General features: G+C 40.4%; 1 protein-coding gene across 1 annotated transcript; it reads right to left on the bottom strand.

Moving 5' to 3' along the window:
* Window positions 1-4,349: 4,349 nt before the first annotated feature.
* Window positions 4,350-19,821, bottom strand: LOC124281764 (probable N-acetylgalactosaminyltransferase 9). The gene is given in 12 exon segments (XM_046717742.1): window positions 4,350-4,795; window positions 6,412-6,546; window positions 6,868-6,975; window positions 8,584-8,673; window positions 8,675-8,719; window positions 9,853-9,950; window positions 13,645-13,732; window positions 13,986-14,103; window positions 14,648-14,848; window positions 15,444-15,621; window positions 17,068-17,234; window positions 19,589-19,821. Coding segments are annotated over 12 exon segments (1,599 nt in total). The 3' UTR covers window positions 4,350-4,657.
* Window positions 19,822-20,489: the final 668 nt, after the last annotated feature.

Below are 20,489 nucleotides of genomic sequence, written 5' to 3'. Positions count from 1 at the left end.
ATATAGCTCACATATCCAGGCAACTAGTACATGCTAAAGGCGCTGGTATTTTTACCCTCGATCATTGGATGTCAGTCTCAACGGCACATCGTATTATCAATCTCAGCTCCCTGGGGAGTATACAACTCTTGCAGCCACGAGTCGCACCGAGTTATTGCGGCTTTCCCATCCTTACGAGGTGTCTATTCACAGCTAGGTGGACTAGGACACATAGTCACAGTACTTTTACTGCACGTTGCTGTACCCGCAACTAGGTGTTTGCACGCATTCACGTGGCCACCATCGGGTCATGTACCAACGGATTCGTGGGTTCTTTTAAGTGTACAGGGTTGTGTACTGTACACCTAAGGGAAATAACTTTTCAAAAGCGACTTGGATCGCCTCAGGAGATTGTCCACGTTTACTATTTGAAGTAGACAGACGACATACTGCAGATAACCTTAATGTTTGAAAACTTATGCATTCAAGCATGCTCAGACGTATGTCATTGTCATAAAAGCTTCACTAAAGACAATCTATGTATCAAATGTGACGTCCTGCACACGTCACTGTATTGGTCACAGAAAGATGACGTCATATTATGCAATTATGACGTAACTGCCTCATAATCCTTGCAATACAATGTACATATATGACAAGAAATTCGTCAATCAGACCTGAAACTGTATGTTATTCGGTACTTTACGCCTCAAGCCTATAATACAACAGTACTGGCAAATCATGGGAGTCCGTGCATATAAATATGTTAAGGACATGTAATGTTATACAAAAATATTACAATTCATGTTTTAGAGTAAATACGACCAATCCCCCTAACAAAAATATCAACAACAGTTTGATTGCGTCGTCACAAATTCTAGTCTTATGCTTCTAACTGAGGCGGTGGGGTAGCCCAGTGGTTAAAGCGTTCGCTCGTCACGCCGAAGACCCAGGTTCGATTCTCTACATGGGCACAATGCGTGAAGCCTATTTCTGGTGTCCCCGCCGTAATATTGCAGGAATATTGATAAAAACGGCGTAAAACTAAACCCAATCACTCAGTATACTTAAGTTCGACTGAAGCAATAGTGTTACCTTATGTTGACAGCAAAGAAGGGAATGCTGCATGGATTCATACATAAAGTGATGACGTAGGTATTGTTTCTAATAATAAGATTTCCTAGGCAAATTATACGTACATGGAGTTCGTCCTGGAATCTAAATTGAGGAAATATACTAACTGGCATGTCATTGGATAGTAATAGCTCTGGGATCAATAGACATTTGCATTCCTTTAAGATGTAATATTTACATTTTGTTGATTCATTATTAGATACCAGATTTGTACAAGACAATCTTTCAATCTTTGCATGAATCATCGTATCCCAACTACGTATATCGATGCTCATGATGTTAATCACTGGGTTGTCTGGTCGATTCGATTATTTATGGACCACAGACATATAGCTGGAATATTGCTGAGTGCGGCGTTAAACAACAAACAAACAAAAACAGTTTTGTGATCAGCTAATTTATGAACGTGATAAAAATCGAAATACATCTCTAGCCATGTCAATATTACATTCAAAATAGTCTGTTAACCCACAATGAATTTCAAAATTTGGAAGATGCTCCTGTTTGTAGAAGGGTTTGAAAGTTTCATAGTTAATACCGTCAAAGAGGAGTCAATGAAGAGGCAGTACAATCTTCCATTTGATTGTGTTAGCTATTTCTACTTAATATTAATATTAATGCTTAATATTTCATGACCTGAAATATTAAGTATTATCTGTTAACGTTGTTTAATTATTTTCTCTGAAACTTCATATAATATGTTGTTGTATTCACACAAGACTTATAAATTCTTTTGTTTAAAATGGATGCAAATAATTTACAAATTGAGTTTATTCGTGATATTCCCCTGTAATTATTTAGGTTGTTTGTTTACACTATTTATTTGTATTTGTATTTTATTATTATCATTTAATTACGATTTACCTACAGGAATGGTATTACCTTCCCTATTCATCCGGGTATTCACCATTATTTACAATTTTATTGAACATTGATTTATTTTTACTTTAACTGAATTTAATAGATTTAATTTAGTTGAAATCGGAGTTGTAAAATGTTTTGAAATAATTAAGGTACTCAAAACATCAACTCTACTTTTTAGGCAAATGCATACAACACAATTACTACTCCTTTCTTGTAATCTTGTTTTATAGCATAAGTCTTGGGTTGTCTGTTCCAGATTCGACCCGTGAAGGTCCGGGTTAGAATTGATCTTCAGTAACTCATGCTTGTCGTAAGAGGCGACTAACGGGATCGGGTGGTCAGGCTCGCTGACTGGGTTGACACATGTCATCGTATCCCAATTGCTTAGGTCGATGCTCAGGCTGTTCATCCCTGGATTTTCTGGTCCAGTCTCGATTATTTACAGACCGCCGCCATTGCTGAGTGCGGCGTAAAACTAAAGTCAATCACTCACTTACAGACTTCCGTCATATAGTAGAATATTGCTGAGAATAAACACCAAACAAACAATGACCAATGATACATCAAAAACGTTTGGTTCAAATCAAGGCAAGGAAAATCTCTTTCCATAAAGTGTCTCAATATATATTGATTACAACAAGCTGTGCAAACATTATATGCGTGTTAAATTTGGTAATACATGTAGTAGTGAGTGTTCGATGGGCGGAAGAGGTTGTCACGGGGTATTTATCGGCGTTAACCACAGGAGGGAACAGCTGTGTTAACACCTTTAGGTGTGTACTTGGAGATGTAACAGCCTGGCCGACAGATGTTCGAGTCACGTGACAGATATTGATAACTACATGTACATACCTCTAACTATATGTAGCTCTTACTAAAATACATAGGACACATTGCTGTATACAATGCTAAAAAAGTAGGGGGATAGTTTGCTTTCAGGTGAATCTACGGGGGAACGCCAATGTCTGGCAATGAAAGTAGTGAGTGAGTGAGTAAAGTTTTACGTTTAGCAATATTCCAGCAATATCAGGGCAGGGGACACCAGAAATTGGCTTCACACGTTGTTCTCATGTGGAGAATCGAACCCGGGTCTTCGAGCGGCTGGGTGGGTTAGATTGCTGATTTGGTGCCTAATTCTGAGGGTGTGGGTTCGAATCCCGGATGGGACTCAATCTAACAAAAGTACTAGAATCTGTACTTTACCGAAAAAATGTGATCCCAAACATAACATATCTTCCATTTGACCACTTTCTAAACGCCATTGTGTATTCATAATGGCACTAAATATTCGCGAAAAGGTTAAGCAGTTCCGATCCTTCCGATAGCACCCATCCGACCTCATAGATCTGATGGCCTGCTTCCCAATAAATATGATCATTTCATTTTCATTTACCAATATCACTTGTATCAGACAATATGTCTTGTTTATTCCCACTATGCCCTACTTTTCTGGCACAGTATATAACATCAACCTGTATCGGTTCGTTTCTGCTTTCCCCCTATTATATATGTGGCTATCACCTTAAATATACTGGTAGAAAGAAATTGGGGATAAACGACGATTTTGTTATTGCATTCATTTGGTGATGTTTCATATCAATCATATTATTTCTCGTGTCCCCCGCGGTGATATTGCTGGAATATTGCTAAAAGCGGCGTAAAACCATACTCACTCACTCATATCACTCCGTGTCGTAACTACGGGGCAAAAGAAAGTATACCCCAAAGCTTTTGTTGTAACTAACAATTGAACACAAAAGGTGACTGACCTGATGTATATTACGTATGGAAACGTATTAGTACCATATTGTTTTTATTATCTACGTAGACCATACTTACATCAACAAACATGATACTTATATCTCCATATATGGTATACATGTAGGTATGCTCTCACGTAGATGAAAGTATCTTTTACGCAAATGAAAGTATATTTTACGTATTATGGTTCAGCTTTGGACCTGAGTATGTAGTATTGGCGACCTGTTTTCTGCCTAGTAAAATCTAGATAGCGTTAATTGTGTTTAGTCAAATCCAGTTTTCAGTGTATACTTTCTTTTGGCGGGCAGCTTAATCTGTGTCCTTGATAACCGTTCCGTTCATTTCTTTCCCTACCTGTGAAGTTCTGGGAAAGAAATGGTCTTCAGCAATACATGCTTGTTGTTAGAAGCAACTAACGTTATTGAGTGAGTGAGTGAGTTTAGTTTTACGCCGCACTTAGTATTTTTCCAGCTATATGGCGGCGGTCTGTAGATAATCGAGTCTGGGCCATACAATCAAGTGACCAACAGGATGGGCACCAATCTACGCGATTGGGATACGATGACATGTGTGAACCGAGTCAGTCAGCGAGCCTGACCACCCGATCCCGTCAGTCGCCACTTTCGACAAGCACGGGTTACTGAAGACTAATTCTATAGGGTTAGTTGGGCTGCTAATCATTTGTTGCATGTGATTGTACCCCACGTGCGTAGATCGATGCTCACGATATCAATCACTGGATTATTTACAGACCACCGTCACATAGCTTTAATATTACCGGGTGCAGCGTTAAACAACAAACAAAAATCCTTCCTTTCTTTGGTTAGCATAAAAACACTCTCCGTAGATTCTGTCTTGGACTTCTGAGCAAACATGAAATTGATGACTTAACATAACAATGACCTTTCTTGACAGTCCATCATAGACTGACACTTTCAAACATCCACTTCTGTGAGCTTCCTCCATTGCATGGTTTTACTTTGACGATGTCACCGGAACTAAGGTCAGCTCTGTCCAAACACTTGCCGGACTTCTCCTGAATGAGTGTACCTTGGTCCTGAAATACAAGTGAGTGAGTGAGTGAGTATGGTTATACGCTGATTTTACCAGACACCAGAAATCGGCTTCACACATTGTACCTGTGCACGGAATCGATCCCTCCCGGGTCGGCTTGACGAGAGAACGCTTTAACCATTAGGCTACCCCACCACCCCAGTTTACCGAGAGTGACCAAAACAAAATAAAGAAAATGATACTGACAAGGACCAAAATAAAATATCATTATATCGTGAAAATCCAACAGATATTTATCACGTTAACCCTTGGGAATTCCGGTGTGATCGTAGAAGGCGATTAGCGTCCCGTAAGTCTCCTCCAATCAGCGCCGTGGGTAAAGCAGCTCAATAACAAATACGGTAATTAGACCCAGTAAGCGCAAAAGCGCCGGGCTTCTAATAAGCGCAGGGTCTGGAACTCCATTGAAAAAATAAGCGTTCGGTGCTTATTAGAGGAAATACGGTACCCCCAATACAGTCATAGCGCTACGATCGCTTTAGAGGAATTGGCGCGGGTGTTTAAGATCGTGGACTTGGTCGATGCTTCCATCAATCCCTTGATTGTCTGGTCCTCGTATTATTCAAAGAGCCGCCATCATCTGGAATATTGCTCAGAGCAGTATTACGTATAGGAGAAAACACTTCCCCAGAGGAAATGTCTTCCCTAACATATAAACCGCCATTGATCGATAATCATAATGTAGATGATCATTTAATGAAGCTACATAACAATAACTGAAGCGCAAGTAAAATCAATTTAATGACAGTAACTATAAATAGATAATTCAACCCCGACGTCTTCGACGACTCGGTGGCCGTGAGGTAGAGCGTCCGCTTAATAACCTGATAGATGCGGTTCTAATGCTGTTTGGGAAACATTTGCACTTTGCAATTGATCTTGGACGATATATATCAATTGATTTCAAACACTCATATATCATTTGAATGTTGATGTTCATATAGAGTTAGGAAAAAAACAACCTGGGAAGAGGTCTTAATACAAAAGAGTAAAACCTGGTAAGACGTCTTACCTACAAAAGGTAAAACCTGAAAGCAAACAAAAACCTCAAATGCGGTTATTCCAGGAAAAGAAGATATGCTTAATATATAGTGAGAGGCACACTTCAGGTTGATATTAATATGTCACGAGGGAGAAAATGATTTTGTAACGTCGCCACGGACGGAATGATGGGTGGGTGGGTGAGTGAGTGGATGGTTGATGTATGAGTGAGTGACTGTGTGAGTGAGCACGCGCGCGGGTTTCACACCACAATATAAATTGTTAAAGAACCCTAAGCGAGTGACCTATTTGATTTTTATGCCGCTTTTAGCAATATTCCAGCAATGTCACGGCGGAAGGACACCAGAAATGGGTTTCGCAGATTGTACCCATGTGGGACTCGAACCCGGGCCTTTGGTGTGACAAGAGAACACTATAACCACTGGACTACCCAACCGACCCAGATCCCTAAGTAACACTGATCGCACAGAACAGGGGTGTGTTGCTGACAAACAAAAGATCTCAATCGCTTGCGGTATGCGGATCCTGGTACATTACTAAGGGGCGCTATTCTGAAAGTTTGATTTTAGGAGAAATCAAATTGTCTTAAAAACCAACCACGTCATGTTTCCACTTCATCCCTGGCGTCTTTTTAAAACACAACGTCATCCTGGCGACACTACCGTCGTCCCCTGAAGAGTCTAAACACAGATTTTCCCGACGTAGCTCGTGTGTCTGAGTCAGGGAAAAAAGCTGAAAACAGAAAGGGTGACCTCACATAAATGAAAGGATTTAAATAAATAATATGAAGATTATTAACATTGTACTGACATGTATACAGCGAATTTCAAAAAGGCTTGTTCCAGTCTTTCTTTGCGCTGCATCACCTTTACAAATTTTCAGGGTTCTTTTCACATATAAAACGATTATTTGTTTTCAAATCCCTATTATACACATCAGTTATGTCTCGTTTGGGAACTTCCATAAACAGAACTCAGATAAAGCAGATATATGTATGATCTAACAGATGTGGGTATGATCTAACTGATGTATGTATGATCTAACAGCTATTACCTGGTTAGTACTGGTGCCTCGCTGGTAATAATACACTCCCAGGTCGTATTCCATCTTGTCATTTCCACTCAGAGTGTCCAGACAGAGTGAACTATCCACGGCTTTCACCTGGAAAGAAAACCCTAGTATGAATGAAGATAAATATGGAAAAATAATTGCCTTACAACGTTCACTATCCTTGGGCATTGAGACCTATAGTCTGTTTGCAGTGAAAACGTACCGATGAATTTCACTTTAAACAAAAAAGTAAATCGAATAAAGTGAAAATAAGATTGCGAATCCTCATAATTTTACCTTGCCAATTTAACATTTAAATCTCAGAAATTTATTCAACTTAGGATAAAAGTTGTTTAACAAACGATCATGCTTTCAAACCGCTATTATTGGTTTGTATTACAAGGGGGTATGCACATTAGATGAAACACCTAGAACAAGTATGGTTGGTCTAAGTTAACGCTCATCACGTACCGCACGTGCATTTGTTTCACTATGAAATACACAATGCCATTTAGAAAGTGGTCAAATGTAACATATGTTATATTTGGGATTACACTTTCTCAGTTAAGTACAGATTCTAGTACTTTTTGGGGGGGGGGTTGAGTCCCATCCGGGATGCGAACCCACACCCTCAGAGTCAGGCACCTAATCGCCAGCACACAAAGTCAGACGCATTTGTTTCACTGTTCCAACTACTACGCTTACCCCCTTGTAATACAAACCAATAATAGCGATTTGAATCTATGATCCTAAGATGAATAAAATTCTGAGATTTAAATGTTCAATTGGCAAGGTAAAATTAAGGGGATTCGCAACCTTAATTTCACTTTATTTGATTTACTTTTTTGTTTAAAGCTAACTTCATCGGTACGTTTTCACTGCCAACAGACTATACTCGCCATTTTGAATCTAGTGTCTTTTGGTTGGTTAATGTCGACTTCCTGTTTGTCATTTCTTTGGTCGATTAGAGTTCTGTATTGCGTGACATCAAGTTGGATGTCCTTAGATATGATTTTCATGAGATTGACACAACGACAAATCTTTGTCTGTCTGAATCACTTCCTGGAGAAACTTTCTATATACTCACATTTGTGACCTATTTATTTTGCTCCTCGAAGGGAAGACGTCAGCGCGGCGCTATTCAGGGGAAAACCTAACAGTTATCACGATTTGTGACCATTTAATTTCATGCTTTCTCGATGCAAGAGTCAGCGCGGCGCCACTCAGGGCTGCGAGGGTTTCCTAACAGCCATCACAATTCGTATCACGCCGTAACCTTCGATGTATGGGTACAATGTCTGAAGCCCAGTTCTAGTGTCCCCTACCGTGATATTGCTGGAATATTGCTAAAAGCGGCATAAAACTAAACTCGCTCACTCACTTTTCTACCAAAATGAATATCCCGGTTAGAATTGGTCTTGAGCATCCCATGCTTGTCGAAAGAGGTAAATAACTGGATCACTGAACTGAACTGGTCGCTGTCATCGAATCCTAATTGCGAAGATCGATACTGATGGTGTCAATCATCGGATTGTCTGTTACTCGATTTTTTCACAGATCGAGGTCATATGGACGGAAAATTTTTGAATGCGGTCTCGAAAAAACAAATAAATTAAAATAACAACAAAAAACAATCACCAAATCCAGGTGATCTCAGGTGAACCCCCTCAGACAGCTTGTCCAAAATATTGAAATCGGTGTGACTAAACTCCCACTCACAATACCATATGCTTGGACGCCCTCATCCAGAACAAACTTCTCTGGGTACACGTTGTCCAGGTACCACTTGAAACTCTTGCACTGAAGCTTTCTTCCTGAGATCAACTCGGGCAGATATATCACCGAAATCTTTATTCTACAACAATAAACACAGTACCAGGTTTGACTGACTTCGAAACTTTAGCTGTGTTGAAGTTGAAGGTTGCTTCGTAAATATTTCGAGTTATCAGAGGTTTGAGGCAACTGCATGATGACTAAAAAGGAAACGCTGAAACCAAGCTTTTACTTCGACACAACCGTAAACTGGACACATCAAAGTTCGACATACGGTGTTTGTATCATATTCAGACTCAAACACGTTTTCAACCATGAAATGCAAAAAGTGAGGATAGATTGAGAGAATTTGAATGCAAGGTCATGATAAATATATCTTGAAACATTTAACAACTTTTTCGGATTAGCATATAATCAGTTGCGGAAAAGATTGACACACCTCACATAATTTACATACGCTTATATACGTTCACAAACATGTGTATATTCTACAACATGGGCGGTTGGGTAGCCTAGTGGTTAAAGCGTTCGCTCGTCATGCCGAAGACCAGAGTTCGTTTCCCCACATGGGTAGATTGTGTGAAGCCCATTTCTGGTCACTTCCGCCGTGATGTTGCTGGAATATTGCTAAAATCGGCGGAAAAAACATACTCATTCACTCACTAACTCACTACAACAACGTACACAATGGCAGGTTAGACTGAGAGACATTCAGAAATTCGTAAAAACAAACCATAATCATGGAGAGTAAAACCGTTCTGCAAAAGGAACTATTTTTCTTACATGAATCGGTAGATTTAAAATCAGCTGATCATGATTCTTTGTAATCCTTCCACAAAAGAATGCTTTTGAGTCTCGTGTGCCATTGAAAGGACTTGGCACGTTTAGTGTTAGTGTGTCTACATATATCTCAGTGAGTGAGGTTTTCCCTCGCTTTTAGCAATATTCCACCAATATCACCGCTGGGGACACCAGAAATGGGCTTCACACAATCTACCCATGTGGGGAAACGAACCCTTGTCTTCGGCATGACGAGCGAACGCTTTAACCACTAGGCTACCCCACCAGAAACGGGCTTCACACATTGTACCCATGTGGAGAATCGAACCCGGGCTTTCTTCGTGACGAGCGAACGCTTTAACCACTACGCTACCCACCGCCCTACATACATTTCAGCCAAATATTACTAAATAACAAGAACACAAAATACCGTACCTTCAAATCATGTCTGTGCATGTAGAATAATCTTTTATAATCGTCCATCCAGACTTCAGCCACCCTCGCTGAGTTTAAACCATGAGTGTCCTTACCGCCTGGAAATATTCAGTGTGTTCAGTACAAGGTCATTGGCTCCAATACAATCCTTCAGAAATCTACGTGCGTGGCATTACCATAGTATAACACATAAGTAATAAAATATGACAGTTCTTAATTTTGGCCCTGTAAAGTTACGAACTTAGGTTATTAATAATATCCAAATGTTCATACTGGATCAAGACTGACTGACTGACTGAGTTTGGTTTTACGCCGCTTTTAGCAATATTCCAGCAACATCACGGCGGGGGACACCAGAAATGGGCTTCACACATTGTGCCCATGTGGGGATTCGAACCCGATTCTTCGGCGTGACGAGCCAACGCTTTAACCATTAGGCTACCCCACCGCCCCTTACTGGGAGAAGACTTCAAAGAGTGCCATGCGACTGTTGCTCGACAGTGACCCTGCAATTTTTGCTTCCATAATTAGATCATCAGTGATAAAAGTGATGTCCGATGCAATTGCCTTATTTGACCTTATTGTACGTTATTATAGGATATTAATATAGCGCACATATCCGGGCAACTAAAGTACTGTCGGAAATAGAAACAAAATGTTTTTTCGCATTAATATCTAAAATTTATGTAGTTGATATGTGTAAGTGTGAAATATCTGTTAAACTAAGTTCGGCCTAACTACAGTTTCAGTGGTAGGGAGATTGGAAACGTAGAAAAGGGACTTTACTGAGGAGAGATTAGTGCAGAAATGAGAAATGCGGTTTTTTTCTAAGTCCAAAGCGACTTATTTGGAACAGACCATGGCTTTATGCAAATGAGTGTGCGATGATTTTATATTACAAAGGACAATTTTTAAATGTCCATTTTTAAAATAAAACTTAGCTTCATTATAAACGATAGCTGACGTAAAAAATAATAGCTTTAATACTGAAACTATGAAGGGTGTAGCTACCATGCAGTCTCACTATCACTATATGAGGAAACAGGTAGGAGGGGTCGTCTCAAAAGCAAATCCAGGACGGGTGTCGCAGACGGTGGTTGGGGTCGGGCTGGGGGGATAGAGATATAAGCTGATAAACGACAATCCTTTAGGGGAATTAAACTGGGAAGCAAACGGCATGTCATAACAATTTACAAATAATATCCAGTCCTGTCGATCTTCGGGTGGTCATGCGATGGCTGATTTAACCTTTTCCGTGGGTATCATACCCTTTTTCGTATCTCAACATAAACTTTATGATCAATAGATGAGACATATTCGACACAGGTGAAAAAGCATAAAATATCTTTGAGATGACCCCTTGTGCTTGTAGCATGGACGTGCATTTCATGCCAGGTGAGTTGACGGTCCGTCGTCATACCAGGCTGAGCGACCTAATTGCCATCTATAGTCTGATCTATTGTTTTCAGCAGCTATTCGTATATTTTCTAAGTTTTGCCCGATTTAACGAATAAACATGCTTTTCTGGATATCCTTTTACGCATCCCACTGAACGCCCAGTTTCGCCGATGTGGGTTATTTCGATATGTGGTATTTGTAAATTTGTCAATTTTAGGGATAAAGAGTAACAGCCTAAAAACAGGGTTTTTCTATTTCCGACAGTACTTTAGTACATGCTCAAGGCGCTGATATGTTTTCCCTCGATCATTGGATGTCAATCTCAATGGCACATCGTATTATCAATCTCAACTCCTTGGGGAGTATACAACTCTTGCAGCCACTAGGCGCACCGAGTTATTGTGGATTTCTCATCCGTACGAGGTACCCATTCACAGCTGGGTGGACTGGGACACATAGTCACAGTACTTTGTCCAAGTCTACTGCACGTTGCTGTACCCGCAACTAGGTGTTTGCACGTATTCATGTGGCCACCATCTGGTCATATACCAACGGATTCGTGGGTTCTTTTAAGTCCACAGGGTTGTGTACTGTACACTAGGGGTTGTGACAACACTGAAAGAGTCTGCACACAAAGTTGACTCCAAAGCATGTTGTCAATGTTAGTTGTGGGTGGAGGTTTGTTAGGTTTAATCAAAGAGTACAACTGTGGTTTAGTGGCCTTAATTGAAAATTGTATATTGTTATTTGTTAGCCATTGCTGCATATCTGACTTTTTGTATTGGAAGTTGGGCACCTATTGTTTCGATCTTGAACACTGTGATAGGGAGCATTGTCCATGAAAAAGACTTTTGTAAGGCAGAGCTGGCAACAATTGTTCCTCAACATACTGTGTGAAAACCGTTGAGTTCATTTCTGTATGATAGTCCCTACCTGTGTCTGTGCTCTTTGACCGAAATACCAGATCACACCCAGGTAGGAATCATCCACGGTGGGAACCAGCATAAAGAACCATTAAACGTTCACCTTTGCCTGTTGGTATTTTCCTACCATCACTGCGATCAGTGGGTAGCCACTGTCTGGCAGCAGTATGGTTTGCATTGACCCAGGTCTCATCCAGATATATAGGTTCGAACCCATCCTTTCTTGCCTGCTTAATTTCTCTCAGATAGTTACACCTTATTTTCACAATATCAGATCTCTCACACATTACAAGATTCTGGCTTGCTACCTTCATGTACTTGTATCCAAATTTGAGCAGTAGTTTGCTTAGCATAAACCTAGAAACATTAATGTCGTGATCCTCTGCAAGGATGTGTTTTTAACTTTCTTGTGGACAGGTGTTCATTTCTAGCAAATAGCCGGCGAATGACATCTCTGATGACCCTGATGGATGCCTACCTTTTTGTACAAGGTTTTGTTTATTGGTTGTTGGTTTATTTTTCACAATTTTTAGCACGATGTTCTTTTTCATGCCAAGAGCAAAAGTTGTACGTTTCATGTAATCCGACACCTTATAAATCGGTTTGCTACGTTTGCTATCTTTTAAAAAAAAATTCAACACATTTCTAATTAAACGTTTAGCATCATCTGAATAAGCGTTCATGATGACAGCTATAAGTAGTCAATGTGAATGATCCAAACCGTCTATCACTGTGCAGTGCACAGGTAACTATAATGAACTGCACGTGCATTGACCTTTATGACCCAACACTGCCACTGTTACAGGTCATTGGCTCCCTCCCTCTGCAAGCAGTCTGCGTTCTGCTGTTTATTTTGTTGACAGTTACATAGACAGATTCTTTAATACAAATGCATAAAATCGGTGATTTACAATGTGATTAGGTTGTCTGACAAAACATCCACTTGCACAGTTTGAGATCGATTGGATCATTGGATGAAGAGATATTTACAAAATACCGGGTCCACATGCATTTCATGCCAAACTATAAGTGTTTGCACGTATTCATGCGGCCACCATCTGGTCTATACCAACGGATTCGTGGGTTCTTTTAAGTGCACAGGGTTGTGTACTCTACACTAGGGGTTGTGACAACACTGAAAGAGTCTGCACACAAAGTTGACTCCAAGGTTTTTACACCCGGTCACCTCACGCTCGCTGGATCATTAGCCTGGCGCTTTAGCCAGCTCGCCCACCGCGCCCCACATCTGTTCCGGTTTCTGTTTTTTGTATCCAGTATTGGCAGTAAACGTTTCACGTGTCTTTGCGTGTGTCACGGGTGCCATCGGCAGGACAGCATATGCTGACATTTTCGCGAACTCCCAGTGTCACCACAGACTCGATTAGGTTATTTAGTCATTTAGCTGGACAACTGGAGAGTGCGGAGTTAAACTGCAAACCAAACAAACATTCACACTAATCACCATGGTTACCTGGGAATGTATAGGGATGACTGGAACGGAAGATATGTCCGACACGGGAACACGGTAGAAACTCCAGCCGGCCCCCACACATCCACGTCTGGAACATGCCACAGTTCAATCGCCTTTAACTTGTCATAGAAAAACCTGAATTATATATTCATATGTATTTTTTTGACAATAAATCATTTTAAGGGTTGGTGGTAGGGGGACACGCATTCCATGCGAGGAGTGGTGCGACACTTGCTCTGAATGGCATCTCAATCCACTGTTCTTCCCGACATGTTTATTCCCTCCCCCACAGTGGGTTACGTTGTGATGAGCTCGAGGTTAACGGAAGTCCCTCAACTTACTCTGAAGGAGATCTCGAGGTTCTCCCCTCCCCACACGTCCATCCCGTCATCATAAGCTCCGATCTCCCAGAAGAACTTCCTATCCAGCGCCAGCAAGCCTCCAGCCATTGTCGGGGAGCTGAAATGAGAATGTTAGAATGCAGAACCGTTGTGAGTGAGTGAGTGAGTTAGAGAGTGGGAGGGTCAGACCTAGTTTATGTGACGTCATGATGATGTTTCGACGTGACCATTGAACAAAGCGATTCTTAGCCATCGTGGCTGACATCTTAATAATTTTATTGACAAGACATTAACAACCATAACTGCACATATATTCCGGGTAAAACAACTAAGTCATCTTTTCGATTTGAAGAATATCTGATTGGTCTGAATACAGAGCCGGCCATCTACTAATTCCAAAATCATCGTCATTCCTCCTCGTAAATGTTACAAGTTTCTCGTAAGTATTCTTCTTCAGATTACAGTAAGACTAACAGTAAAAAATTAACGTGATGTAGTGCCGTCGTTAACGTGATGTTGTTACTGTAAAACATAATGTTTTCACAGCGCAATGTAAGAATACAAAAGAAGGAACGTCATCCGGAAATGGGAGCCAAACCGGAAACGAACGGCACCAATTACACGACTTCCGGTAACTAAGATGATATTTCAGCAGTATGTACCTGATTGGGTCTGTGTATTTCCGGTGAACTTTCTCCCTCTCTGGGACGTCTCTCCAGGTGAAGTGCATACTCCAGGAAAACCCTCCCACGTTGTAGCCGCCAACACTGGAGTATTCCAGTGTGTTGTCGTTGATGGCGTCAATGATCGGACACACCACCGTCTTCCGGTTTTCTTGTATATGAGCAAGGATCGGCTCCAACCTTTACAACAGAGACCTGATCATGAAGTCTACCCACCCATATGTAAAGACTTGTTATGCAGGGAATAAGACGAATAACTTTAATCAATTGCAACAATGGCAAATTTCCGTTCAACTGTATTAACATCCTATTTTTTATATCTTTCCATTTGTTTTCGACATTGACAGAACAATAATTGAAATTACAATTTTTAGTGTTAGAAAAATATAAAGGATATTTTTTAAAGTTTATTTACGTGATTGTGTTTATTTTATAATTATTTATTATAATTATTCAATCATTCATCCATTCATTCACCCATCATTGTATTTTATTTTATTTATTTTTATTTCATTTTATTTTACTTTTTCTTACTTTACTATTTATTTTTTTTTATCTTATCTTTTTTACTTTATTTTTTATCTTATTTTATTTTACTTTTACTTCATAATTTTATTTATTTATTTATTTATTTATTTATTTATTTATTTATTTATTTATTTATTTATTTATTTATTTATTTATTTATTTATTTATTTATTTATTTATTTATTTATTTTATTTTTTATTTTTTATTTCTGAATCCGTAAAGACATGTAATGAAGTTTCCCCTCACCACTGTGTCCCAGCCTCACAGTGAGAATCCAGGAACACGATGACATCACCCGTGGCAGCCTTGGCGCCTTCGATACGGGCCCGTATCAAGCCACTCCTCTGTTGGGCCCTCACCATCTTCACGATGCCATCGGGCCAGGTCTTCTCTACGTAGGTCCTCAACTTGTCTCCCAACTCAGCTGCAACAACAACAACAACATGAAAACGTCATCCTCTTCAATGGTAAATACTCCGTCATTATGTTCTTTACATAGACTCAATTGACACACACGCTGTAGACTATGCCCATGTGACAAACTTGTTTCAATACAATGATTATCTGCTGATGTGACTAAACTGGGGGTTTAAACTTGAACCCATGTGTGTGCCAAGTAAGATAAAGAAATATTGCACAGCATGTAAGACTTGCTCCAGAGACGAGCTTTACCACAATGGCCAATCAAAGTTGTTGCTATGGAAACTCGAAAAATAGATTCTTCAGGAACTACTAAAAGATACCTTTTCAATACCCCTATGTATGTGCCAAGTGTGGTGAACAATTCAAGATATATTTCTGTAGCGTCCATCGTTTCCATGTCAAAGTTGTTCCCATGGAAACTCGAAAAATGAACATTCACAAAAGACTATATGAGCCCCCAGTAGACCTATCCATGTCACAAATTTAAAGATGATATGCTCAGGATCCATAGGGTTACTTAAAAGAAAATCGAGTCAGAAAATAAACTGATCATGATTTTCATGGGAATAAAAATATGACCTTTTCCATCAGAGAACTGAAGCTTCATCTTTGCAGGGCGCTGTTTCTGATAAGACCTCAAAACGGTCAGGGCCCCGTTCCTCAAAGCGATCGTAGCGCTACAACTTAGCGCTGTTAAAGTATGGGAGTTACGATCAACTTTGCGCTACGATCGCTTTGAGGAACGTTGAGTTCGCTTCGAGTTCAAGAAGGTCCGTCGTTGGTCGTCAGTCTCTCCTGACCAGGGCCCCGTTCCTCAAAGCGATCAGCGATCAACCTGATCATTACTGTACTGCACAAAAAGCGAGTGAGTGGGTATTGTTTTACGCCGCTTTCATCAATATTCCATCAATAACACTACGGGGGACACCAGAAATGGACCTCACACATTGAACCCATGTGGGCAGCTTTCTTATCCGGTTTAATAATAATCAGATTGTGATTCAGCGTCCAGTGAGCAACTAGACAGATGGATACTTGGCGCTAATTGCTGCTAATTTTCAGCTTTTCCAAAAATAATTACTGCCATCAAATGTTGTTTCTGCACAATAATGACATAAGAAGCGCATCAGTCACCTTACTTGCCCCTTCGTTTCCTCCTTTCATGTATAATGGCCGCGAGAAATCAACTAAGAAGTTACATAATCCTTGTGAATGAGTATGGTTTTACGCCGCTTTTGGCAATATTCCATCAATATCACGGCGTGCACAACGTGTGTGACTTATTATCTAATTCAAAACACTTTTCCAAATATTTACGTTGGGTTTGTTTTTTGTTGGTTTTTGTTGGGGGTGTTTTTTGTCTAGGTGTGTACTTTCTTTTTTACGTCAGTTTACACAGGTGCGTGGCAGTCTGAATGATTGGTTAACCGTTACCATGGTTACTTACGTCGGTCACTGAAATCATCCAGTAATATAACTTCGTGTAGATACTCTGGCGGAGATCGGTTTATCACACTGTGCACCGTCCTCAGTAACGGCGTCCACGCTTCGTTGTGGTAGATTATTATAACACTTGCACTTGGCAGATTCTTAGGGTAGATAATATCTTTACACCTGGAAGTAAAACCATACATCATTGAGCTTTGATACTGCTTTCAGCTGGACTTGGAGAACATTCCGGACTTATAAATGTTTCACATAAATAGCTTGGGTCGTATACATCCCAGGGAGCAGAGAAAGAAAATTAAGGGATCACAGATCAGCTGACTGGAGTGAAGCATTTTAGGCACCTTTGTGGTGTGTTTTTGGCCTTTTATGAATATTCACATTATTAATATTCAAATTTACACCCGCAGAGTAAAACCATTAATCATTCAGTATCAATTTAAATATACTTATATGTGGAATATTTCGGTCTCATCAATGCGTCATAGGTAGATATGTTGTATTGTCCCCATGGAGTCGATAACGAACATTGAGTGCACGTGATCCATTGACCAGGGTAACCGTGTAACGCTATAAGCACTCTTTAGGGTGATTTTTCTCGCTAATAATAATTCACTTTTTATGTCAACACAACGTTTCCGGACTGATATATCCAAAGTGTGAGCATAGGTAACAAGCAATATACTGGACATCCTAAAAGAACATGAAGCGAACTTAAATTTGCTTTGTCGTCGCGAAGTATCCCTGACACAGATTCAGGTTTTGTGTGCAGCCTAGTCTGTTCCCACTTTGTGTTACATGCATTACATTCTTCTTCCAGATAGGGGGCGGTGGGGTAGCCTAGTGGTTGAAGCGTTCGCTCGTCACGCCGAAGACCCGGGTTCGATTCCACGCATGGACACAATGTGTGAAGCTTATTTCTGGTGATATTGATGGAATATTGCTTGAAGCGGCGTAAAATCATACTCACTCACTCATTCTTCCACATACAATTATAGATCATACTGGTTCATACGGCTTTCAACCTCTGGTGACAGTGATTTGGAGGTCCAAATCGGGGTAGTATTGTTAAATCTCCTAAAACCAAAAACAATATCTTTCTGTATATGAGGTCTTCTTTACGTTGATGAGAGCAATGGATTTCTAATGAACTAACGCAATGAATACATTTGTATGAAATATACAAGACGACAAAATGGCCGACGTGATATACGTGACAGGAGAGATTTCCCAAGTTGTCCATAAACCCGTGACGATCACAGGTGTCCTTTGTCAGTTTGTTGATTTTGACATGTGAATACACAGATGTGTCAAACTGATATTGAGGTAGAGTTATCGATTGGTGTAGACTGTCACTTGTCAGTGTGAACACTGATCGCGTCCATAGTTTAGGTATATATATTTAGATGTACAGTTTTTCTTTCGTCGCGGACTTGTCAGTCTGAACACTGATCGAGTCCATAGTTTAGGTATATATATTTAGATGTACAGTTTTTCTGTCGCCGCGGACTTGCATGGAAATGGCATGGCCAAATATATGCTGAAACATTACGTCCAAGATTAAAGTCCCTAAATTATCAGAAACAACATGTTTATACATGTATATCCAGCCAAGGCGGTTGCCAGGAACGTGAAAATAGTCCGTCAGGTTTTCAAGAATATTCACGTGGATAACGTGCGAACGTCACGATGTGTCGTTAATGCATCGTCTCTCAGTCCCGTAGATCGATACACATGCTGTTGATCACTGGATTATCTGGACCAGACTAATTTACAGACCGCCGCCATATGGGTGGAGTATTGATGAAGTTGACGTTACACAACAAAGAAACCAACCAGATCGGAATTAGTGGTTGGTATTAAGATTCGACACCCCATATGTGTTAAGTTTCTCAGAATATATCTAAAATGTAAATAGTTACGTTAACGACATAAGCTCACGTGAGCTTTCAATGAAAAGTCAATATATCAGAATATCGATCAAAGACAATACGACAATGCAGAAGGTTATGGTTACAATTGGTCACGGGATCGGGTGGTCAGGCTCGCTGACTTGGTTGACACATGTCACCGTATCCCAATTGCGTAGACCGATGTTCATGCTGTTGATCACTGGATTGTCTGGTCCAGACTCGATGATTTAGAGACCGCCGCCATATAGCTGCAATATTGCTGAGTGCGGCGTTAAGCAAACAAATCAATAATCAATCAAACAAACGATTCTGTAACACTCGTGGATGAACACTCGTGGATGCAAAGATCGCACTGTTGTCGCTCGGGCCAAATACCTCACGTTGACCAAAGTGATGAAATTACATACGGAACATATACATTACAGAGATACAAGCTGATAGAAAACACTTTTTTTAATTTCCTAGCTGAACGCTCGCTGAAGGAAAGGGCGGCCCCGAATAATAAACTCTTGTCGCTCGGTCCAAATACCTCACGTAGACCAAAGTAATGAAGTTACAAATTGATCATGTCAAGCCAATAAAATCAATAATTCAGTTTATCGATCTTACCTGTGATCACGCACATCCTTTACCGACCTCTCCAGCGATATTTTTTCACTTGCAACTATATTAAAAGCTTCTTTTTGCATAAGTTTTTCTCCTAAAAGTTTTTCTTCTCCTTCTAAATGCACCGGTAGTCCTTTTTCTCCGGGACCTGTCCGAAGTAACTCTCTGGCTTGATAAGCATCGAACCGCTTCTTCCTCATGAACAGAACATGGGTTGGCAGCTCTTCAGAACGCATCCCGATGGCGTCTGTGTATAATAGCGCCGCACCAACACAAAATAACACAATGATTATTAGATGCTTAACTTTCACCTTCTTAAATCGAATCACTCTCATTCTGTCTTGGAGAGATATGCAGTGACAAGGACGGGTCTCGCCTACACGATGCGCTGTGGTTCAAAGCGCTCTGACAAGTATGGACAAGTTGTGTTGTCTATATTACACAGGCTGTAGGCAAGTAGATAGCTGATGTGATTATTATTGTAAAACTGTCAAAACATTACGTCGATCGAACAAAGGTATTAACGTTTCCCTGTATAATTATCAAGCTGCCTTATGGCGGCGAACATCTCACAGGGATGGTGGTGTAAATGCATTCAAACATGCGGATGACATGACTGACTGACTGAGTTTAGTTTTACGCCGCTTTTAGCAATATTCCAGCAATATCACGGCGGGGGACACCAGAAATGGGCTTCACACATTGTGCCCATGTCGAACCCGGGTCTTCGGCGTGACGAGCCAATGCTTTAACCATTAGGCTACCCCGCGGCCCCGCGGATGACATGAAGAAGAAACAAGTGAGTTATATATATTAGTAATTGGTTTAACCATCTATGTATTTCCGTTTGAGCAATATATTTGTAATATCCCAGTGGGAAAACAGAAACGTGTTTCACGAATTA

Source organism: Haliotis rubra, unplaced genomic scaffold (assembly GCF_003918875.1).
Source record: "Haliotis rubra isolate DU_JTF1 unplaced genomic scaffold, ASM391887v1 Scf108, whole genome shotgun sequence".
NCBI classification, from domain to species: Eukaryota; Metazoa; Mollusca; class Gastropoda; order Lepetellida; family Haliotidae; genus Haliotis; species Haliotis rubra.
Note: the sequence above shows the minus strand (reverse complement) of the source record. Positions and strands in the feature narration are given on the sequence as shown.